Source organism: Podarcis tiliguerta, assembly GCF_965153285.1.
Source record: "Podarcis tiliguerta genome assembly, chromosome: 6".
In the NCBI taxonomy this organism is placed as follows: Eukaryota; Metazoa; Chordata; class Lepidosauria; order Squamata; family Lacertidae; genus Podarcis; species Podarcis tiliguerta.
The window spans coordinates 85,366,496-85,391,161 of NC_139539.1; the positions used below are offsets into that span (position 1 = coordinate 85,366,496).

The window sequence follows — 24,666 nt, forward strand, 5'->3', positions numbered from 1 at the left end:
AATCATAGAGCTGGAAGAGACCACAAGGGCCATCGAGTCCAACCTGAGGTACAACTTTAGCTAATGGGGCCTCCCGCTGCCGCCACACCGCCGGAGCACGATTTCTGTTCTCTTCCTGAAGCAAAGTTCTTAACCTGAGGTACTATTTCTGGGTTAGCGGATTCTGTAACCTGAAGCGTATGTAACCCAAGGTACCACTGTATAGGGATTACAGCAAGATTGTTAGTATGCTTACTGTAGACTTTGACTTCATAGTGTTTTAACATTTCCCCCGCTTCATTTGTAGCTATGCAAGTGTATCTGCCAGTGTTGTCTTCCTGGGCATTCAGAATCTGTAGAGTTCGACCACCTGTGAAACAATATGGTTTGTTTAAATTAATGCTTGTATGCTTTCCTCTGAAACAGGCAGGGACTCTGCATGAATCATGGTTGGCTAACAATGTCAATGAAATAAAATGAAACCATGCTTACTTCATTACATGCTAAAGCCGAAGAACTAAAGGAATTCTTGGGAGCTGGGCTCTAGCTAGAGTGATTCTGGACCAGCCTTGGGTCTCCAGATATTGTTGGACAACAATTCCCACCATTCCTGACCACTGGTCTTGCTAGATAGTGATGATGGGAGTTGTAGTACACCTGGGGCCCCAAGAGTCAGAAAGACTGCTCTAGACTGTCACCATTTTGCATGCGGGATTCAAGGATAAACCAGAACTTCAGGTTTACACAGTTAAAATAGATTAAAAGGTTCTCTCTCTTGTAATGAGAATGAAGCTCCTGTAAGTCAACGTTCCTCCAAAAAAACATTCCTTCCATATGGAAACAAAATGCCAGGAAGAAAGGTTCTGACCTAGTCTTCTCCCTCATGTGTTCATTCTTATGTAGAGGGAATATTTAGAGGTTTAGTCGATCTGATTGCTCCTAATGCTTTTGGGATAAGTGAAGTGGTAAAACATTTTTTTTAAAAAACAACAACTGTGTTGGGTTGAAATAAACGACAGATGAGTGACAAGTGTCATATGGGAGGCATCTGCCGAGCATGTCTCGGGGAGTCCCTTTTATTGAATATTACAGCATTGCCACATATGTGCTTGTTGCTGATTGGTTAACACAAATCATATGCAAGGGCTGCATATAGGCATTAATCATCAATAGATTAAAGGTTGGGAAAGGGAACACAGAATTGGACAGGTATGAAAACCTCCTTATTAAACTATTACTAGTGATTGATATAGCAAAACTTAAAAGGGCATAACTATTGTATTCCATAGATGTGGTCAACCATGCATTAAGAACAGGTCAGGGTACGATGTTTCATGAACTCAATGTGAACTAAACGTTCTAGGGTGGGTGAGGAAGGAATGTTTCAGCTCAGAGCGGTTTGCCAGACTCATGTGCAGAAGCAAAAGATGCAGAACACATTAAATTCTGCCCACTGTACAAGATGCAGAACACATTAAATTCTGCCCACTTGAAGAGCAGGAATTGAGTAAAACTTGGGCATCACTTTCTGCCCCACCTAGACTTCTCTGAGTAATACAGTGACAAAAACTGCAATCCAAATAATATAAAGAAACAAAAATGTATTACCTGGCAAAATCCTGATATTCCTATTTGATTCTATGGGAGCTCCATCTTTTAGCCAGGTGATTGTAGCCGGGGGATAGGAATAAGCCTCGCAAACCAGTGATGTGGGGTTATTCAAAATAACTGTGACTTCTTCGGTACCCCCGTCATTATCTGCACCCACAATAGATGGAGACACTGAACAAGAACCGGGAGGTAGGGAGAGTGGGAAGAAGATGCATAAGAGAAAAGTAGAGAGACTGGTTCCTGTGGATTCCAGCTACATATTCAACACAGTGACCACATTTGAACCTTTGATGGTGATGGTAAGGAAGTGTGTACATTTGCCCCAGCAGAAAACATCTGGTATATCTGCTACTAAATCCAAGGGCATATCTAGCTACATCCATAGGAATGTACATCAAATTTCATTAGGGTTTGCACCTAGGAATTATTTTATTTTATTTTACAGATGCATATTTATTGAATACATAAAAAGGTAAAGGGACCCCTGACCATTAGGCCCAGTCATGGCTGACTCTGGGGTTGTGGTGCTCATCTCGCTTTATTGGCCGAGGGAGCGGGTGTACAGCTTTCGGGTCATGTGGCCAGCATGACTAAGCTGCTTCTGGCGAACCAGAGCAGCTCACGGAAACGCCGCTTACCTTCCCGCCGGAGTGGTACCTATTTATCTAATTGCACTTTGACGTGCTTTCAAACTGCTAGGTTGGCAGAAGCAGGGACCGAGCAACAATTGAATACATACTCTGCTATAAAGGGATTTATTTTTATCATCAAACAAATTAAAACTTAAGTAAACTATGTTTTTTAAATTAACATCTAAACTTCACCTTGAAAATACTTTTAAAAATGAGACACAAAAAACCAGCTGTTCTGATAACCAGGTTTATAACAAAGATAGTCAATTTTCATGATCATTGTATTTAACCAGATAATGAGCTAACCCAAATTGACCAAAACACATTAAGGTTTCTGCATCTTCCTGTCCTGGTGTGAGCAAAAGGTGAAGAGTGGAGCCTGGGTGAAAACAGAACTATGAGACAGATGCAGATGCAGGCATTCCAGCCTTTTTATTCTGCCTGCATCTCTGTGTCTGCTTCTCCCTTCTGCCTTTTCTCTCCCCAACCGCTGCTTCCCTCATCACAATCCCATTTTTTGAAACATTAGGGTGCATCTGGTCACACCCCTAGGGTAACATCCCAACTACCAAGAAATTCTGAGAGTCGTACTTTGTAGGAAGCCCAAGGATCTGTAACAAAATTCTCACCACCACCACCAATCTACAATTTCCAAAGATTCCTGGGACAAGAACTATTTATATTTAAACCCGCTATTTATATTTAAACCCGCTGGGCTCCGGAGGCTTCGGGTGAACGCACCTTGAACGCATAGAACGCACCTTGTTTTAGAGGGGGAGAACAAGAAAAAACAATTTTTTTCCTGTTCTCCCCCTCCTATGGTCCAGTGCGTCCTATAGTGCGAAAAATTCGTTCCAGAGGTCGGTTCTTAACCTGAAACTGTTCTTAACCTGAAGCACCACTTTAGCTAATGGGGCCTCCTGCTGCTGCTGCTGCGCACCGGAGCACGATTTCTGTTCTCATCCTGAAGCAAAGTTCTTAACCTGAAGCACTATTTCTGGGTTAGTGGAGTGTGTAACCTGAAGCGTATGTAACCTGAAGCATATGTAACCCGAGGTACCACTGTATTTCCTCTGTTACATAAATGTATTCACATTTTATTGCTATATGTTGTGATGGGAAAGAAATTTGGTTCAGTCAGATTCACACATTCTGAAACAGTGGGCTTAGATACACCTCCATTGCCCGGCTACTTTCCCCTGGGGAAACCTGTTCATTAGCACTGAATCAGAAAACAAAAAACAAAACAAAACAGCAATTGCGTTGATTTAGTGCTAAAGAGCTGGGTTCCCAGGGGAAAGTGGAGGGGCAAGGGCAAAACTTCTCAGACTTGTGCTTTCTAGGCACAGGACAAGCAGAAGTATGGAAGAGTCCAATATGTGGACCAAAATGCAGCCGTCCTTCAAGCTTCAGATTTCTCCAAATTTTGCAATTCAGTTCTCTGACCAATGTATACAAAAATGCACATAATAGAAAGGTGTGTATAAAAGTGGATATATCGCTAAGAATGGCATAGAGTTGTGCAACACGTTAGGGGAAATTGCATGCAAAATATTTTACTGACATATTCCGTCGACACAGATCTGCCTTCTTCTATGGAAAACACACAGGAATCTTACCAAGTACATTAACACTGAAGGTTTTGCTCTTGTCTCCAGCTGTATTGGATGCAATGCACGTGTATCTCCCCGTGTCAGTGACTTGTGTATTTGTAACTTGAAGAAAGCGCCCGTTGGATATTAACTGATGGCTGTCATCCTCTAGGAAAGGTTGCCCATCTTTTAACCATGTGATCTCTGGAATAGGGTTCCCTTTTAAAAACAAATAAAGAAAAAAAGCAACATATATTTGTAACTATTAATGACTTCTAACACTTCATTGTTCAGGAAACTTTAAAATTAAAATATAAAGTGAAAACTATATATCAGAAAAAGATAGAGATACATAGATAGATAGAGATAGAGATGATAGAGATAGAGATTTGAGGAACAGTATAGGTATAATGCATACAGGTACAGACTATTTTTTTGTTGGTAGGTAAGGGTATTTTTTAAAAAAATCACAGAACACTTCTTCAGAGAGCTATTATATACATGTCTGCAGAGGCAGTTAGATGTGAGCCCAACATCAAATGCAAAAAAAGTCCTGGATTGTCTCCAACTAAGTTTTACTCAGAGCTAAGCAATTGAAATTAATGGATCTAAATTAGTCATGTTTATTAATTTTAATGGGTCTACTCTGAGTGGGACTAGAACTGAATACAACCTTATATTCCATTAGTAGATAACTTCAGAAGAGCTCAGTGAAATTCAACAGTTTTTTTTTTAATCACCGGTTTGAATTTGGTCTAAGATGATATACCGTATTTTTCGCCCTATAAGACGCACTTTTCCCCCTCCAAAAATGAAGCGGAAATCTGGGTGCGTCCTATGGGGCGAATGCAGGCTTTCGCTGAAGCGTGGAGAGCGAGAGCGGTCGGTGCGCACCAACCCCTCTCGCTCTCCAGGCTTCAGGAAGACATCCGCAGCCTAGGCAGCCCTGCGGGAGGTCCCGCAGGGATGTCTAGGCTGCGGATAGCAGCCTGCTTCCCGGAGCGTCGGGCGCCCTGAAAGCAGAGCGCCCGGCGCTTGGGGAACACATCCGCACCCTAGGCAGCCCTGCAGGAGGTCCCGCAGGGATGTCTAGGCTGCGGATAGCAGCCTGCCGCCCGGCGGGTGGGGCGCCCTGAAGCAGAGCGCCCCTCGCGCCGGGCAGACACCCGCAGCGTGGGGAGCCCTCCAGGAGTTCCCTGCAGCGCTCCCCACGCTGCGGATAGCAGCCTGCAGCCCGGCGGGCGGGGCGCCCTGAAGCAGAGCGCCCCTCGCGCCGGGCATACATCTGCAGCATGGGGAACGCTGCAGGAGTTCCCCGCAGCGCTCCCCACGCTGCAGATAGCAGCCTGCTGCCTGGCGCCAGGGGCGCTCTGCTTCAGGGCACCCCTCACGCCAGGCAGACACCCGCAGCATGGGGAACGCTGCAGGAGTTCCCCGCAGCGCTCCCCACGCTGCAGATAGCAGCCTGCTGCCTGGCGCGAGGGGCGCTCTGCTTCAGGGCGCCCCTCGTGCCAGGCAGACACCCGCAGCATGGGGAACGCTGCAGGAGTTCCCCGCAGCGCTCCCCACGCTGCAGATAGCAGCCTGCTGCCTGGCGCGAGGGGCGCTCTGCTTCAGGGCGCCCCTCACGCCAGGCAGACACCCGCAGCGTGGGGAGCCCTCCAGGAGTTCCCCGCAGCGCTCCCCACGCTGCAGATAGCAGCCTGCAGCCTGGCGCGAGGGGCGCTCTGCTTCAGGGCGCCCCTCGCGCCAGGCAGACACCCGCAGCATGGGGAAGGCTGCAGGAGTTCCCCGCAGCGCTCCCCACGCTGCAGATAGCAGCCTGCTGCCTGGCGCGAGGGGCGCTCTGCTTCAGGGCGCCCCTCGCGCCAGGCAGACACCCGCAGCATGGGGAACGCTGCAGGAGTTCCCCGCAGCGCTCCCCACGCTGCAGATAGCAGCCTGCTGCCTGGCGCGAGGGGCGCTCTGCTTCAGGGCGCCCCTCGTGCCAGGCAGACACCCGCAGCATGGGGAACGCTGCAGGAGTTCCCCGCAGCGCTCCCCACGCTGCAGATAGCAGCCTGCTGCCTGGCGCGAGGGGCGCTCTGCTTCAGGGCGCCACTCACGCCAGGCAGACACCCGCAGCATGGGGAACGCTGCAGGAGTTCCCCGCAGCGCTCCCCACGCTGCAGATAGCAGCCTGCTGCCTGGCGCGAGGGGCGCTCTGCTTCAGGGCGCCCCTCACGCCAGGCAGACACCCGCAGCGTGGGGAGCCCTCCAGGAGTTCCCCGCAGCGCTCCCCACGCTGCAGATAGCAGCCTGCAGCCTGGCGCGAGGGGCGCTCTGCTTCAGGGCGCCCCTCGCGCCAGGCAGACACCCGCAGCATGGGGAACGCTGCAGGAGTTCCCCGCAGCGCTCCCCACGCTGCAGATAGCAGCCTGCTGCCTGGCGCGAGGGGCGCTCTGCTTCAGGGCGCCCCTCGTGCCAGGCAGACACCCGCAGCATGGGGAACGCTGCAGGAGTTCCCCGCAGCGCTCCCCACGCTGCAGATAGCAGCCTGCTGCCTGGCGCGAGGGGCGCTCTGCTTCAGGGCGCCCCTCGTGCCAGGCAGACACCCGCAGCATGGGGAACGCTGCAGGAGTTCCCCGCAGCGCTCCCCACGCTGCAGATAGCAGCCTGCTGCCTGGCGCGAGGGGCGCTCTGCTTCAGGGCGCCCCTCACGCCAGGCAGACACCCGCAGCGTGGGGAGCCCTCCAGGAGTTCCCCGCAGCGCTCCCCACGCTGCAGATAGCAGCCTGCAGCCTGGCGCGAGGGGCGCTCTGCTTCAGGGCGCCCCTCACGCCAGGCAGACACCCGCAGCGTGGGGAGCCCTCCAGGAGTTCCCCGCAGCGCTCCCCACGCTGCAGATAGCAGCCTGCAGCCTGGCGCGAGGGGCGCTCTGCTTCAGGGCGCCCCTCGCGCCAGGCAGACACCCGCAGCATGGGGAACGCTGCAGGAGTTCCCCGCAGCGCTCCCCACGCTGCAGATAGCAGCCTGCTGCCTGGCGCGAGGGGCGCTCTGCTTCAGGGCGCCCCTCGTGCCAGGCAGACACCCGCAGCATGGGGAACGCTGCAGGAGTTCCCCGCAGCGCTCCCCACGCTGCAGATAGCAGCCTGCTGCCTGGCGCGAGGGGCGCTCTGCTTCAGGGCGCCCCTCGTGCCAGGCAGACACCCGCAGCATGGGGAACGCTGCAGGAGTTCCCCGCAGCGCTCCCCACGCTGCAGATAGCAGCCTGCTGCCTGGCGCGAGGGGCGCTCTGCTTCAGGGCGCCCCTCACGCCAGGCAGACACCCGCAGCGTGGGGAGCCCTCCAGGAGTTCCCCGCAGCGCTCCCCACGCTGCAGATAGCAGCCTGCAGCCTGGCGCGAGGGGCGCTCTGCTTCAGGGCGCCCCTCACGCCAGGCAGACACCCGCAGCATGGGGAGCCCTCCAGGAGTTCCCCGCAGCGCTCCCCACGCTGCAGATAGCAGCCTGCAGCCTGGCGCGAGGGGCGCTCTGCTTCAGGGCGCCCCTCACGCCAGGCATACATCCGCAGCGTGGGGAGCCCTCCAGGAGTTCCCTGCAGTGCTCCCCACGCTGCGGATAGCAGCCTGCTGCCGGGCGCGAGGGGCGCTCTGCTTCAGGGCGCCCCTCACGCCGGGCAGACATTGGCCAGCCCCACAAGCTCGGGGGACAGCAGGGAGGCGCAGCGCCGCCACCCCGCTGTTCCTCGACCTGGTTGGGTTTCCCGGACCTGCTTTTGGGGGGAAAATAAAGGAAATTTTTTTTTCCTTTATTTCCCCCCCAAAAAACTAGGTGCGTCCTATGGGACGGAGCGTCCTATGGGACGAAAAATACGGTACATTTGCTGTGGACATTTGCAAAGCAAACGTGATAACCATTTGTCTTAAGGGCAGAATTATTTTAGTCCTGAGTTACTTCATATTGTGTTGGCCACTATCCCACCTTCCTACAGCCAAGTTTGCTTCTGTATATACAACACATTTTCAGAAAGGTAAAGGTAAAGGGACCCCTGACCATTAGGTCCAGTCGTGGCCGACTCTGGGGTTGCAGCGCTCATCTCACTTTATTTTTATTTATTTCATCTCACTTTATTTTTATTTTATTTATTTAGGGAGCCGGCATACAGCTTCCGGGTCATGTGGCCAGCATGACTAAGCCGCTTCTGGCGAACCAGACCAGCGCATGGAAACGCCGTTTACTTTCCCGCCGAAGCGATACCTATTTATCTACTTGCACTTTGACGTGCTTTCGAACTGCTAGGTTGGCAGGAGTAGGAACCGAACAACGGGAGCTCACCCCATTGCGGGGATTCGAACCGCTGACCTTCTGATCAGCAAGTCCTAGGCTCTGTGGTTTAACCCACAGCGCCACCTGCGTCCACACATTTTCCTACCACAAAGTAAGTTTATAGTCATTCTGCGGTGGAGAAAAATCACTGTGGGCTGTATTTACAAAATACATCTTGGCAATTGTCTGGTGTAGGCATAACACTGGTTCCCTCTATACTATGCTTTGCAATCCTGGAACCAAGCTCCTTCCCATTCCTTCCATCCTCAGCACAAATGCCCTCTCACTCTCTTTATCTGTCTTAACCATGGCCCAACATTATATGGTCATCAATGCTAAACCAAGGTTAATCTCAACCAGGGCTGCCCTTGTAACCAGAGAATGAAACAGCCTTGGGAAACTTTGTCAAGAGGAAACTGTGCCAGCATTAACCTTGATTAATAACAGCGACAAACCTAGACAGCATCTTAAAAAACAGAGACATCACCTTGCCAACAAAGGTCCGTATAGTTAAAGCTATGGTTTTCCCAGTAGTGATGTAAGGAAGTGAGAGCTGGACCATAAAGAAGGCTGATAGCCGAAGAATTGATGCTTTTGAATTATGGTGCTGGAGGAGACTCCTGAGAGTCCCATGGACTGCAAGAAGATCAAACCTCTCCATTCTGAAGGAAATCAGCCCTGAGTGCTCATTGGAAGGACAGATCCTGAAGCTGAGGCTCCAATACTTTGGCCACCTCACGAGAAGAGAAGACTCCCTGGAAAAGACCCTGATGTTGGGAAAGATGGAGGGCACAAGGAGAAGGGGATGACAGAGGACAAGATGGTTGGACAGTGTTCTTGAAGCTACCAGCATGAGTTTGACCAAACTGCGGGAGGCAGTGGAAGACAGGAGTGCCTGGCGTGCTCTGGTCCATGGGGTCACGAAGAGTCAGACACGACTAAATGACAAACAACAACAACAACTGACAGAGAACATGCAACATAAAACCCGCAGTGCTGCCAGGCCTCCCCATTTGACCCGTGATTCCATTTTGCCAACCCGCTCCTCGTGTGATATCATCCAATACCAATCCCAGTTACCGCAGCACATTTGGGACCCTTCTGTGCAAAGCTGAACTTTCCATGGCTTTGTACAGCACAGTTACGCAAGCCATGGCTTAAGAATCAGTCCCTGGCTTAACTAAGGAATCCTATGCCATAAAATGTTGAATCGCATTCAGATTTGGCACAGTCTAGGAAGCAGCGGGAAGTTGCTGTTTCTAAGGACGCTGCTAATGACCTGAAATGCCTTTGGCTTGCAGCATTCGAAAGCCGTGTTCCTGCTCCCAGTTCCTTCTTCATCTGCCAGCTCCAATCTCAGTAACAGTGCAGAAGGAAAGATGAGCCCCTCTTCCATACAAAAGGGGAAACTGAAGTCTTTGGTCTTTGATCATAGTGTTGGTTTGTCTAGAACTTGTGTGTTTGTGTATGGAATAGATGGTTGGAGGCCATGTTCATTCTTCATTGTGTTTGAGTTTTTTGCCCTGCCCACTATTGAAATATGACCACTGAAAGGTTGGCCAGGTTTGAAGCTGCCTCTTGGACTGAAAGCAATTCCCTGCCCCTATATTAAATGATATTATGAAGTTAAGCAATGCAGGGAGGGGATCATTCAAGAGAAGAAGAAGAAGAAGAAGAAGAAGAGGAGGAGGAGGAGGAGTTTGGATTTGATATCTCGCTTTATCACTACCCGAAGGAGTCTCCAAGCGGCTAACATTCTCCTTTCCCTTCCTCCCCCACAACAAACACTCTGTGAGGTGAGTGGGGCTGAGAGACTTCAAAGAAGTGTGACTAGCCCAAGTTCACCCAGCAGCTGCATGTGGAGGAACAGAGACATGAACCCGGTTCCCCGGATTACAAGTCTACCGCTCTTAACCACTACACCACACTGGAGAGGAGGGACAGCTCAGTCAACACAGCAGGAGACTCTTAATCTAAAGGTTGTGGGTTCAAGCCTCACGCTGGGCAAAAAGATTCCTGGACTTGATGACCTTCATGGTCCTTCAAGCTCTACAATTCTAGGAGTGTGAATTCCTGAATCTTCTTCCCCATTTGCAAATCATGGTATGCAAGAGTCAGTATTTTGCCTGCAATTGACCACTATGACCGGCATAGAAGAAATATAAAGCACAATCCTTTCTTGCTTGTTTCCTTCACACTTTGAATTTAACCTATCGATGGCCCTTTAGAACAGAGTGACTGAAGTATCTGTCTGTCTGTTAGTTGTGGGCATATTGTTCAGGAACAAATGGCCCAAGGGAGAAATCATTCCCACTAAACACTTTGCTTAGTCTGCATATAACATAAGTGTCAAAAGTGGACATAACAGGAGGCTGCCTTTGTTCACCTGTTCAATGGATAAACTGGAAGGTTGGAGGGGACAGCAGCTGAAGAGAGAAAGACCTCAACTTCCCAAATTGACTTACTTTATTCACTTTCCCCGCTGGCTTGGCTCACTTCCATATATAAACAGGGCAGACACAGAGATAGGAATGTGGCTGTCCACATCACATCTAATCTGGCCCCAACAAATGGCCAAGTCACCTGTAATTAAGATAAACCTTGCCTTACCTGTTACTTCACAGGTCAGCATGAGGCTCTGCCTCTCTTTCACTTTCACATCTTCCAGGTTGTTTTCTCCCACAATGCCCGGAGGAACTTTTACATGGTTAAAAACAAACCGAGAAAGGCATATGCGTGAGGACATCTAGTTAGCTCACATTAGAAACCATAAATGCTGCCCCATTGTCAGCAACCATATTCTCAAAACATGCTGAAAGGTGAGAAATCTTGCACCTTGTCAAGTATATGATGAAACCTTAAATACACTCATTTACGTTGGGAGCAGGGGTTTTTCCTGAGACTTTCAATGGAAATAAAGAGAGCCAAGTTATGTGCATTCATCCTATTATCTTCTCAGGTCATTTGGATGTGATAAAAGTCACAAGGCTCATCCACACTTCTGTTTACCCCACCCCTTCCTCCCAGGAAAACCCAATCTTTTACCCTGAATCAGAGCAAATGTCAATCAGGTTTTCTCCAGATTGACATTTGCTTCGATTTAGTGCTAAAGAACGGGTTTTCTGAGGGAAAGCAGAGGGGCAAAGGAAAAACCACCCAGGCCTGTACCCAGAAAGCACGAGACAAGCAGAAAATCACTTGACTCATGCTATCTAGACATGGGACAAGCAGAAATTGTTTTCCATTTGGTTGTGTAGTTTTTTGATGTGTTTTATTTATTGCTTATGACTTTTGTTATGTTGGTAATGATGTAAATCATGTAAGCCGCCTTAAGCATAGTTTTAACTATGGAAAGGCAACATACAAATAAAATGATGATGATGATGATGATTAAGTGTTGACAAGCCCATAGCGATGTCATTATTTTTCAAAAAAGTTTCTGTCAGTAGTACCTCTTAGAGTGGTGAATGGCACTATTTAGCGGGAAGAAACCCCAATGAAAATCCTCGTTATTATATATTTTACGTTGCTGTTTATTTGTATATATTTTACATTTTTATAAACGGATGTTTTATGATGGCCTATACTTGTAATGCCTAATAAAAGTTTGGCAAAGAAGAAAAAGGCTATAAAAATATCACTTTATTTTACATTCCCCCAAGGTGCCTGGATGATACTAGTTTGAATGGGATGCAGGTTTTTTTAGTGTCAAACAGTTTTTGTTTCAAAGGTGGTGTTTGGTTTTTACAAGCTTTTAGAATTTGCAGGAAGAGAGAATATGCTTTCCCATTTCTCACATTTCCTTCAAAGGCGCTCTGAGCGGTGGCATCTCTGCGCACATTAAGCGGACTTCCCGCCTGCCAGATTCTCCCCCACCCCCGAGTGCTGCTAAATGCCAACACCAGTTTTTTTCTGATTAAACATATTTATTGGTTTTTAAATTGATTCACAGATATCTTTTTCATACATGTCAACATTAATAATAATAATAATAATAATAAACAAGTGAGATCTCTTAAGATTCTGGTATTGAACATGTATGAATGAATAAGAAATAAAATAAAAATTATGTTACTTAACTACTTATTATGTTGTTACTCTGTTTGCACCGGATTTTCCTCCACCTCTTACTGGGGTCCATAGAATTCAATGTTGTAAGCCTTTCCAATTGTGTCCAATCTTCTATTTACCAACGTTTCCACTGTTTCTACTAGTTATCTTTAGAAGAGTAATTCTAGCCCAGTCAAAAAATTTAAATCCCCATCCCCTTGATCTGTTAACTTCTTAAAGACACCAGTTTTTCAGTTGGCTAGATTTTAAAGCTATGGAACTATTCATGAATATCAGGAGTGTAGCAGGAAACCCCCCCCCCCCATCATTCAGTTTGTACAAACTTCACACACACTCACACTCTACATACGCTACACTTCTGTTATAAATTCATAGAAAATCAACTATACATTGGATTTGCACTGTTCCACTTTTATTTTACTCTATGAAGGAAAGACTACAAAATGGGGAAGGTTTGATACAGGGCGCCATAATCCCTTCACCATACCAGCACATCCACAGGAGCCCTGCCCAGTTACTATGCCAACCCTGATGATCCCAGACAGAAGACAATCAAGATCACAAAGAACTTGCATATGGGAGTGGATTCAGCACAGATTGGAACAAAGGACAATGATCAGATCTTCCCTCAGGGGGCAGGAAACTGCGACTACCTTTTGTCTTCAGAAAATGACTCATGGGGAGTTGTAGAAGGGAACCAGCCAGGTGACAGGACACTCAGGTTACCACCACAACTCCTCCCTCAACCCCTCCTTTCTGTAATGTATGCATGATGTTTCTGGGGGTGGGCTTGACCTAGAGGATGGGAATTTCAAAAGTTTTTATAAGTTCTTGCACACCATTTTCTGTGTCTTTCCTCTCTCCTGCAAGTGAGGGGAACACCCTGTTGCAACAGTTCAATAAAGGCCAAGCCTACAGGCTGCTGATTTGCTCCAATTTACTCTGGTTGGTGTCTTTACTTTTTGTCCAAGGGAGCCCTCGGATTTTTCCGGTAACAGGAGCAAAAACCCAAAAGTTATTTAACCCTCCTGACATCTGTTGCATGCTCACCTAAAACAGAGAGTTCATAGTTCTTCCTCTCTTCTCCTGCAACGTTAGTCACCACACAGGTGTAGCGACCAGCATCCTTCATATTCACCTGCATCAAGCGCAACATCCTGCCACCTGAAGAGGAGTCATACATTCGCATGTTATAATGAAAACTGACTGTCAAATATAGCCTGACAATATATAGTGCCCATATTGGTCCCAGGACACTGTCATGAGAATTTTAAGGCCTCAAATATGGAATATTCATAAATGCACACATATCTAAATATAGGAACCATGTGTCTGAAATAGTATGGGAGAGCAATCCTGAAGCCATTTTGACTCTCTCAATGACCTCAAATATTCCTCTGCAGAAAGGGAGGCAAATGGGGAAAGCCTTCCCATTGTCTTTTTGCTTGCAAATCCTGTCTTAAGGGCATATTTGTGATTGAATAGGGTGAGCCTGTGACCTGGATTCAGGAACTGAAGTTTTAACCATCACTTAAGCTGCTCTGAGCCCGGCCTTGGCTGGGGAGGGTGGGGTATAAATAAAAATTATTATTATTATTATTATTATTATTATTATTATTAAGAATGGCCAGGCTGCCCAGATAATGTAATCAGTGACCATTATCAGGTATCCTGGTAGACGGGATTTCTGCTGAAGACCGTCTCCTTCTGTGATGTATGCACGATGTTTTTGGGAGTGGTCTTGGGCTACAGAGTGGGCAATTTCAAAAGTCTATATAAGGGCTTGTTCAGGGTTCTCCTCCCTCCTGCATGTGGTAAGTGGGGACCCTGCTGCAACAGTTCCTTGAATAAAGATCAGGCTCACTAGCCGCTTTGCTTCTCAGTATTCTCTGGTTGGCCTCTGTTGTTTTCTCCTACCGATAGGGAACCCACTTAAGGACTCTGTACAGGCTCCTGGATACCCCATGAAGAAAAGAGGAGCAGTTTTTCTTACAACAATACCTTAACATTTCTGTGCATTAAAATGTGAACAGAATGGATTTCTCCCTCAGTCACACTTCCTCCTCGTACCTCCAGGAGTTCTGAATATCGAGGATTCTCCTGCTGCCTCATTAAAAAAGGTAAAGGACCACTGACAGTTAAGTCCAGATGTGAAGGACTCTGGGGTCGTGGCACTCATCTCCCTTTACTGGCCGAGGGAGCCGACATTCGTCCGCAGACAGTTTTTCTGGGTCATGTGGCCAGCATGACTAAGCCGCTTCTGGCGAAACCATAGCAGCGCACGGAAACGCCGTTAACCTTCTCTGCCAGAGCGGTACCTGTTTATCTACTTGCACTTTAACGTGCTTTTGAACTGCTAGGTTGGCAGGAGCTGGGACAGAGCAACGGGAGCTCACCTTATTGCGGGGATTCGAACCGCCGACCTTCCAATCGGCAAGCCCAAGAGGCTCAGTGGTTTAGACCACAGCACCACCTGTGTCCCTGCTGCCTCATTATCCTACCTCTAATCAGGCAGGGTATAATCCAGGAATAGTATTGCTATGTATTACTGCTGGTGTTGTAAACTAGCTCATATTTCGTTTATTCTTTCCACAGGATTCTACTTAATTTGACCCTAACTCTGCTGCACAAGGTGTTCATTTTGTCTTTTTTTAAAAAAGTAACTTCTTCCACTTCAATAACCCCTGCTTACCTGACAGGATTCTTACAGAGCTACTCAAAGAGACAGGCTGCCCGTATTTTAGCCATGTTATTGATGGGTGGGGAATTCCCGAAGCTTCACAAATCAGCGTGACAGGATTTTTCTCGACTACGCTGATGTTTTCAGGCACAGTCAGGTCACCTGCAATGCTTGGAGGGACTGCAAAAAAACCACACACAAAAAAACCACAGAAGCAAGGCATATAAGAAAACATAATTCCATAATGGACAGCCAAAGCCGTCTGTTCCATAAAATAACCCACAAATGAAGAATAGGTTAATAGGTGTTACGGAAATTACAGGGGGAGCCACATCTTTAAAGTTAAATATTACAAATATTATGCCTGAATATATCCTTCCAACTTGACAGCTCAGGGAAGTCACCTAACTTTAAAAATAATATAAAATCATCTCCTTTCCCAGTTCCCCCCATTCCAAAGCTATTTTCCCCTTGCAAAAGGACTCCAGGAAGTTCCCAGAGGTGACAATTGCTGGGCTCATATTAGCCAAAGGAAGCCAAATCTCATCACCTGACTTGCCTCAGACTCCAGACATGCAAAGGAACTTCTATTGTACTTTTGGGTGGTGGGTACTTAAGACATATTTGTCTATGCTAATCTTATACCTGAGTCTTGCCCTCCCATGTCTGCTTATGCTAATCTTGTACCAAGGACTTGTCTGGACATGTTTGCCCTCCCCTTCAAACTGTATTCTGAGATGTGGTGGGGAAGTTTTAAAAGCCTCGGGGTTCAAAATTTGCTCTTTGAACCTATTGCGCAATAAACTCTGGTCTACAGCTATTTGCTCTGGTTGGCTGGACTCCTTCCTTAATTCCGCAGGGACCCGCGGGCTCTGCCCGACAAGCTGGGTGACTGAGCAGCCTCATACCCAGATTTTTCCTTAACAATAGGTTAACAGAATGCTTTTGGCGGCTAGTGCTCAGAAATTTCCTCAGTGGGGCAATATGCTCATAATATGCATGCCCCAAATCTGGGGGCTTGGATGAGCTCACAGCAGTTTCCCTTCCTTCTCAGGGAGAGACAAGGAACTTTCTTGTCTCTCTTGACACAAGGACAGCTGAAAGGCAGGTGGGAGAAAGGGAACAAACATGCCTTCCTTCTATGAGAACACAACACACATGTCTTAGTGGGAAAATACACACATCCCCTTTGAAAGGGACCCAGAAGTGTGGGGGAAAGAAGCACAAGCCACCCAACATTTCCTCTTGACACAATTTCCTTGTAACATTAGAAGCAGTTCTAAGGAGAACAACATGGACCTCCCGTTTTATGGCTAAGGAAGAGACAATCTGAGGTGCTCATACTTTTAGCAGGAGGCCAGTATGAGGAGCACTAGGGGGAAATTTTCAAGATTGGGGAATTATCAGTTAATTTACAGTACAGTGGAACCTTGGTTTTTGAACGTAATCCGTTCCAGAAGACCGTTTGACTTCCGAAACATTCAAAAACTGAGGCGGAAAGGGCTGTCAACAAATTCAATTGAGAAAATTGAAAAACACGCAGTGGAAGACGTTTGACTTCCAAGGCGCGTTCCAAAACGGAAGCATTTATTTCCGGGTTTGGGGCATTCGGGTTCTGAAACGTTCGTCAACTGAGAGGTTCGAGAACCAAGGTTCCACTGTGCAATGTTGGGCCAGCACTGTAAAACAGAGTGGAATTGTTGATTTGGCCCCAAACATGCATCTCTTCTGTTGCACACATTTCCCTTGCTTACCGTGAATGCTTAAGTCATATTTCCTGTCAGTCAGTCCTGCCACATTCACAGCAATGCACACATAGCGGCCAGTGTCTGACACCTGAGAGTTTTTAAGCCACAGACGATGTCCTTCGTTCAGTATTTCCACTCCTCTCCCACTGACCAATGGACGGCCATCCTTCATCCAGGTGACAGCTGGCACCGGAATACCTTCTGCCTTGCATTCTAATGAAATATCATTCCCTCGAGTCACAGTTACATCCGACTGTTGGCTGTCGCTGCCCAATATAGTTGGACGAACTATTCAGAGAAACAAAACAACATTCCAGACTTAGCACAAAGAGTTCAGCTTCCGAGAACAAAACTAAATGCAATGCAGAAAATCTGTGACTGCAACCGCCCAATGTCTTGTTTTCTTTTGCAGAATGCAGAGAGGGCAGGGGGTGGATTCCTGTGTAGGGGCATTGCATAGGAAAAGGAAGAGCTTAAGCCTTTACCCCATGCCAATCCTACCCTCCAGGCTATTATTAACTGCGGAGTCAGCACTGCGGAGGTCAGCACTAATTCAAATGCATAGGTGGAGCTAATGCACCTGCCAAATTAATTGCACAAGGTGGACCTCCCCATTGCCTTGCCCCTCTCAGTAAAAGGTAAAAGGCAAAGGACCCCTGGACGGTTAAGTCCAGTCAAAGGCGACTATGGGGTCGCGGTGCTCATCTTGCTTTCAGGCCGAGGGAGCCGGCGTTTGTCCGCAGACAGCTTTCCAGGTCATGTAGCCAGCAGAACTAGACCACTTCTGGCGCAAGGGAAACCAGAGCGCACAGAAACACCGTTTACCTTTCTGCCGCAGCAGTACCTATTGATCTATTTGCACTGGTGTGCTTTCGAACTGCTAGGTTGGCAGGAGCTGGGACAGAGCAACGGGAGCTCACTCCATCGTGGGGATTCGAACCGCCGGCATTCCGATCGGCAAGCCCAAGAGGCTCAGTGGTTTAGACCACAGCATCGCCCGCGCTATGTCCCAGGAAGCAGTAGCAACTCTGGTGCTGGGAGGTCAGGTCAGTGCCGCCCCCACAACCCCCTCTCCACTACTGGTCCCACAGCTAATCAAGCTCAGAATCAATCATGGCTGCAGTACTGGAGCCAAGAGTTAAAACTCTCCCCCTGCAAGCCCAAACCAAACCCCCTCTGCTGCCGTTTTCAGCAAGAGACGAAAGGCAGTGGGAGATCCAATCACGGATCTCCCACAGTATGTTTAGCTTGGCCCCAAAGTTTTGGCAAAACCACCATGGCTTCTTATTAATCTAATGTGGATAAGGTAAACTGATATTTACAAGCGGAGACTCCAGAGACCACTTTGTGGTCTTGCTGCAGAACAGAGGGTTGAACTAGATAATCGCCTGTTCCATTCTTGTTCTTTGATTGCAAGCCCTGCTTTACTCATCAACGGTAATCGCTTCCAAACCAATGAACGGCCACAAGCAATTTGACATGTTGACCTACCATATACCACCAAGTTATACTCCTTCTTTGCTATTCCAGCAACATTTGAAGCCATACACGCATAGGAAGCGGCATCTGATTTCTCAGCAATGGAAATTTGCAACTGCCTTCCTCCAGATAACACTCTGACCCTACCTGTAGGGTCAGCCAGCAGTGGAGAACCTACAAGAGAAACATTATTTCAGATAAAAATACAGAGCATAGGATGAGGCACATGGTTCAGGGTTCTTTGACACGGATTGTATTCCAGTCATATTTCCTGCTGGGCTAGATCAGCCATAATCCAACACGGTCACAAACATTGAACCTTACTCCCATATAGCCAATGAGTGCTGGGCACAGGTGTCACTATGTTTATAGAAATCAACAGGCGTTCTGCCTAAGTCAGTGATGGCCAAACTTGGCCCTCCAGTCCAGCTGCTTTGGGATTACAATTCCCATCATCCCTGACCACTGGTCCTGTTAGCTAGGGATGATGGGAGTTGTAGTCCCAAGACAGCTGGAGGGCCTAAGTGGTATCATTCACCTCCATTTCACTGTGGATTTAGGTCTACAGTCTTGAAATTTTGCCTCCATAAAAACTGGTCCTCGTGGTCAGAGGTCAAGTAGGAAGCATGATGGGTTAGAAGTCGGCAGTATTATACTGTATCAAGCTTGCCTCTTGTCCTACTAGGACTGGAGGAGGAAAGCAGACAAAGGAAGAAAGAGAAAAGTTAAGGGCAGGATTCATTACATTAATGGGTCCAAGGATTCCATGCCTCAGCCTAACTCAGCTTAAACAAAGAAGGAACAATTTAATTTTAATGCGCCTTCCATTAAAGCAAATGAGGTTTTAGAAGCAAACGTTCAAATCTGTATCAATCACTGCTGGCTATACAGAAAGTACTCGTCACATTCACCCCACGCACTTAAAACACATTTAAAGAGCATGGCTTCCCCCAAATAATCCTGTTTGCCTCTTACAGAGCTACGATTTCCCACACCCTCAACGAGCTACAGTTACCAGGTTTATTTGGGGGAGCCACATGCTTTCAATGTATGGGGTGGGGGTGACCATGCACATGTAGGGGGCTAGGTGAAGAGGGGAGGGTTGCAGGGAAAGCTTTGCAAACCAATGAGATAAAGAGAAGAAGAAGAAGAGTTTGGATTTGATATCCCGCCTTTCACTCCCTTTAAGGAGTCTCAAAGCGGCTAACATTCTCCTTTCCCTTCCTCCCCCACAACTAACACTCTGTGAGGTGAGTGGGGCTGAGAGACTTCAAAGAAGTGTGACTGGCCCAAGGTCACCCAGCAGCTGCATGTGGAGGAGCGGAGACGCGAACCCGGTTCCCCAGATTACGAGACTACCGCTCTTAACCACTACACCACACTGGTGTAGGGAACAGCTAGCTCCTAAGGAAAGCCCTCACCCATAGCAGTTGCTTACCATTCTTTCTCCAGCTGAGGGCCGGGGGTGGAATTCCACTGGACTCGCATATCATACTGATGAGGTTTCCTTCAATTACCGTCAGACGAGTAAGCGTGTCTGAACTATAAATACTGGCTGGCACTAAAGTGGGGAAATGTCAGAAATAGCTGGTGATCTGTAACTTACAAAATTATTGAGTAATAAAAGGCACCCAACACTGGGCCACTGTAAGAACCAACAGAAGAAGCAAAGTCAGACCCACACAGAGCCTTCTTTCAAGTACTGAATTCCTCACGGGGCGAACAGGATACAGAACTGAATACCTTCCATTTGTTCAAACTATTCCCGAGAACGTACAAAACAGGAACGAAACATTTCTGTTTGAACCTCTTCAACTCTTTCGGTGTTTGAAATAGTAAAGAGAATTAAAAGCTTCAGTGCTGGCAGCAGTTAAAGCCTTACTTGCATTGCACCAATTTCTACTTCTTATTTCAGTTTCTCGTACTTCAAACCAGTACTGTAATACCACTAAGTCTCCCAGAAGCAAAGCCTTAAACCCTGCTGAATTCTGCCAGCTTTTGGAAATGGAGATAGCTCTGGGGAAATGGGCCAATACTAAATCAGACGCACAAATTTCCTGGATTTGCAACACCAAAAGGCTGTCCAACGTTGCTTCTGGATCCTGTGTGCAAGCAAAGAATATGTTTCTAAACCATCACTTACAGATGGTTTTCACAGGCAGATCTATGGTATAATGATTTTGAAGGAAGAGGATTTAGCTTGTAAGAACATCTAGATCAGGGGTGTAGCTAACCTGGTGCCCTCTCAGTGATGCTGGACAATAATAACAGAATATAAAAAACACAATAAAACAACAGAATATAAAAAAATAATAAAACAGCAAACATTAAAAAATTCCCTAAACAGTGTTGAATGGTTTCTTTAAATGTAAAGGTTTATCATTGTTCCACCAGTTGTGTATGTCTTTAAGGGGCCAGAGCAAGGGCCAGAGCAAAATAACGAGACCCAGCTTTACAGCTGTGAAACATAGCAGGTGCTGCTGGGTTGTATTGATTAAGCTGTGTCAGCGATTGGGTGTAGTATATAAGGAGCAGCACCTAGCTCTCCCATTTCCCTGGGGGGTGGGTTGGTGGTTGGGTCTGGTTTGTTGTTGATGTATTTAGTGTAAATGGAGTTTTTGTTTTTCTTATTAAAACCTTGTTTAAGTTATTTTTGAGTCCCTTTTTAATGCATGGTCTCCCCAGCAAGCTCTCTGCAGCGCTACCATACTGCAAATAGCCAACAAACAGGGCTGCCTTCAGATGTCTTCTAAAAGTTAGATAGTTCTCTATTTCCTTGACATCTGATGGGTGCCACTACCAAGAAGGCCCTCAGACTGGCTCCCTGCAACCTCGCAGTGAGGGAACAACCAGAAGGCCCTCAGAGCTGAACCTCAGCATCCGGGCTAAATGATGGGGGTGGAGACACCCCTTCAGGTATACTGGGCCGAGGCTGTTTAGGGCTTTAAAGGTCAGCACCAACACTTTGAATTGTGTTTGGAAACGTACTGGGAGCCAATGTTGGTCTTTCAGGACTGGTGTTATATGGTCTTGATGGCCACTCTCTGTCACCAGTCTAGCTGCTGCATTCTGGATTTATTATAGTTTCCAGGTCACCTTCAAAGGGAGCCCCACATACAGCGCATTGCAATAATCCAAGCAGGAGGTAACTAGAGCATGCACCACTCTGGCAAGACTGTCTGTGGGCAGGTAGGGTCTCAGCCTGTGTACCAGATGGAGCTGGTGGACAGCTGCCCTGGACACAGAGTTGATAGATCTTAAGAGTCAGTGCAACTTGTGTAAAGATTTATTTGCATAGCTGCCATGAAAGATAACAAGGGAAAGTTTGCGTTTTTCCTAACCGTATGTTCTGACACACTGGCAAACCATAGGCAACTGGAAAATCCAAACTGACATAAAAAGTGAAACTTGGAATCAACCACTAGATGCCACCACCAGTCCAGTGCGTAATGTTTCAACCTTCAGGCAATCAGAGCTTGCTTTAACTTATTCTGGGGGGTTGCATAGCATAAATAGGGATGTGAGAAAAATCTGTGCGAGAAATTTGCAATCCATCTTTGGAGAAACAATGCTTCCATGAATATTATGATACAGTTCTCCAGCCCAAAGAGCATACAAAAATGCATTTATTAGGGGAAAGTGCACACAAAAATATGCACACTATGAACTACACTCAGGGGAGATGCTTCCAAAAGTGCATACATCAGGGAAAACTGCATACCAAAAAGCATATATTAGAAGAAATGTGCACAATAATGTGTATAAATCTTTGCGTACTCTTTTTTTAAAAAATCAGGAACTGATGCAGAAACTGGAAGAATGAAAAACAGGCCAATGTTTTCAGATCCATTCTGCTCTAGTTACTAGGTAATGGATCCTTGGCAAAATTACCCATACTCATCCTAGTATCAGGGGTTTGAAAATGAATTTCTCACACTTTCTCACTTTTTTGTCCTGTGTCCAAGAGGTCTCAAAATGAGCTTGTTTTAAAATAACATAGTAAGATTCCCAGGATTGTAAACTACAGATACAAGAGTGAATATCAGAAAAACAAATCTCCTGAACTGCAGCACAATTGTGCAAATTTCTCATACCCCCTTTCCTAATAGTGTCATAACATGGAAATCAAACAGAATCCGTTTCGGAAGTCCGTTTGACTTCCGAAATGTTTGACTTCCAAAGCGCGGCTTCTGATTGGCTGCAGGAAGCTCCTGCAGCCAATTGGAAGCAGCAGAAGCCCCGTTAGACGTTTGGCTTCCGGAACACTCACTTCCAGTTTTTGATCCTTCGGGAGAAGAAACGTTCAACTCTCAAGCCAAGGCATGACTGTATGCACCTAGGTTTTCCAGGAATACCCATTTCATTCACTAACAGAGTTCCGTTCTTTATGAAAGTGATTGCAAAAGCTGCATATCTTACCCCATACATTGACGTTGTAGTTCTTTTCCGTTTTTCCAGCCACATTTGTGGCTTCACAAGTATAACGTCCAGTATCCTGAGTTTGCACTTCTTTAATCTAGCAATTTTTTAAAAAAAAACACACACAAAATATTCCAGCAATCAGTTATGAATGCATCACAATGTAAATAATAATAATAATAATAATAATAATAATAATAATAATAATAATAATTTTATTTATACCCTGCCCAATCTGGGCTGCTGCCAACAAAATATTAAAATACAATAGCCCATCAAACATTAAAAGCTTCCCTAAACATAGTATAACCTTAATTGCAAATTTACTCACGGGCTTAATAGATTATTGGTCAACTACTGACTGGGAAGACTGATTGAAAAGCGTTGTTTTCCTACCTCAGTAGATAAAAAGTATTCTCTATCTACCATTACATTACAGTAAGAGCTGGTGATGGTTCATCAGCTGGAAATAAATTCTCCTGATTACACTTGCCACCAGGTTTTGCCTGAATGAAACCTAGAAGCTGACACAGTGTAACAGCTAGGAGACTAAGCCAGGGCTGGCTCAGGATATTTTGCTGCCTGAGGCAATGGACAAGATGGCGTCCTCTTCCAAGGCACACGCAGAAGCCAATTTGACTGGTAGTTGAATTGTACATCAATACTGGTGAAAGTATCTTCCACTGCATTTGAGGGCAGGAGACTAGTGCCGGGGGTACAGGTCAGGCTACAGGGCACTCACAGCTCTGTCCCCTCCCCGCACCTCAGCATCTGCCACCTGAGGCAACCGCATCACCCTGCCCCATCATAGGGCCGGTGCTAGACTAAGCTATGAACCATGAAGTTCCTGGTTTAAATCTCCCCTCTACCATAAACCCACTAACTTTAGGCTACTTAGTCTCAGTCCCCAATTTATGCAGGAGAATAATACTAAGCTTACCTAACAGGGCTGTTGTTAAGGATTATAACAAGCTGTTATATGTGAAGTGCTTTGAACCATCAAAAGTGCACTGAGGTAGTAAAGGTAAAGGGACCCCTGACCATTAGGTCCAGTCGTGACAGACACAGGGGTTGCGGTGCTCCTCTCGCTTTACTAGCCAAGGGAGCCGGCGTATAGCTTCCAGGTCATGTGACCAGCATGACTAAGCCGCTTCTGGCGAACCAGAGCAGCGCACGGAAACGCCGTTTACCTTCCCGCTGGAGTGGTACCTATTTATCTACTTGCACTTTGACGTGCTTTCGAACTGCTAGGTTGGCAGGAGCAGGGACCAAGCAACGGGAGCTCACCCCGTTGTGGGGATTCGAACCGCCAACCTTCTGATCATCAAGTCCTAGGCTCTGTAAGCTCCTCAGCAGCCGGTCTCCAGCACTTTACCTCCTCTACCAAGCTACCTCCTGCTCTGATCTTCTCGTAAACTGGGTACGTTAAACTCTGGATCAAGGGAACCCTGTAGTCTACATTGCAAGCAAACAGCAGGTCTTATAAATCCTTTGCGCCAAAGTGCACTCCCTACTCTGAGCAACTCATAAGGTAGCCACGCAGACTCTTGTCTTTGCCTTCCATTTATGCTTGATTTTGAATCCGGCCAACAGCCTGCCTTCAGTCGTGTGATTTGCCTGTGGCCATTTTGATCCTCGTTTGCTTGTGCCAAAACGAGGGCCACCCCCTCGTCTTAGAACTTGGCCTGGCATTATTAGAGCAAAATCAGAAGCATATTTCGAGAGTTCAGCTCCAGCGAAAACATCACCACCGCCACTTATTATTTGTAGAAGCATCTGAAATGCGCTAGGCACTGTACCAAATAATTTAGAAAGCACAAGTCCCTGGGCCTGCAGGCACACAATTTAAAAAAAAGAGAGATGAAACAAAAAGACGGAAGATGGAAGCAGAGGGAGGATATTCTGCGCCGGATGATAAGAAAGTAAAAGATGGGGGAAAGAGTTAAAAGAATACAATAAACAGAGCTGATCCAATGCATTCTGCTGTTTGGGGGGGGGGGGAGCAAATGATACCCCTCCCTCTTCACCCATTCAAGGGTCACAAAGTACAGAAGGCCAGTCAAGTTATTTCAGCATCTGAGGCAGGAAATCCTACAGAGCTTCTCCCACTCCCTGGCTATAAAATTACAACCACAATAAATTAAACAA

General features: G+C 47.0%; 1 protein-coding gene across 4 annotated transcripts in view; it reads right to left on the minus strand.

Annotated features, from left to right (window-relative positions):
* Nucleotides 1–24,666, minus strand: part of HMCN1 (hemicentin 1) — a 298,745-nt gene that overhangs the window by 102,676 nt on the left and 171,403 nt on the right. For all 4 annotated transcript variants that reach the window (XR_014512480.1, XM_083445251.1, XM_083445252.1 and 1 more), the window contains 10 exons: nucleotides 22,519–22,615; nucleotides 19,538–19,660; nucleotides 18,112–18,273; nucleotides 16,627–16,908; nucleotides 14,885–15,052; nucleotides 13,243–13,356; nucleotides 10,732–10,818; nucleotides 3,842–4,033; nucleotides 1,588–1,761; nucleotides 236–349 (listed from right to left, as the gene is read on the minus strand). Coding sequence is in view for 3 of the 4 variants with exons in the window: in XM_083445251.1 (XP_083301377.1) it covers nucleotides 236–349; nucleotides 1,588–1,761; nucleotides 3,842–4,033; nucleotides 10,732–10,818; nucleotides 13,243–13,356; nucleotides 14,885–15,052; nucleotides 16,627–16,908; nucleotides 18,112–18,273; nucleotides 19,538–19,660; nucleotides 22,519–22,615 (1,513 nt within the window). In the remaining variant the exon portion in view is untranslated. The remainder of the gene's footprint in view (nucleotides 1–235; nucleotides 350–1,587; nucleotides 1,762–3,841; nucleotides 4,034–10,731; nucleotides 10,819–13,242; nucleotides 13,357–14,884; nucleotides 15,053–16,626; nucleotides 16,909–18,111; nucleotides 18,274–19,537; nucleotides 19,661–22,518; nucleotides 22,616–24,666) is intronic.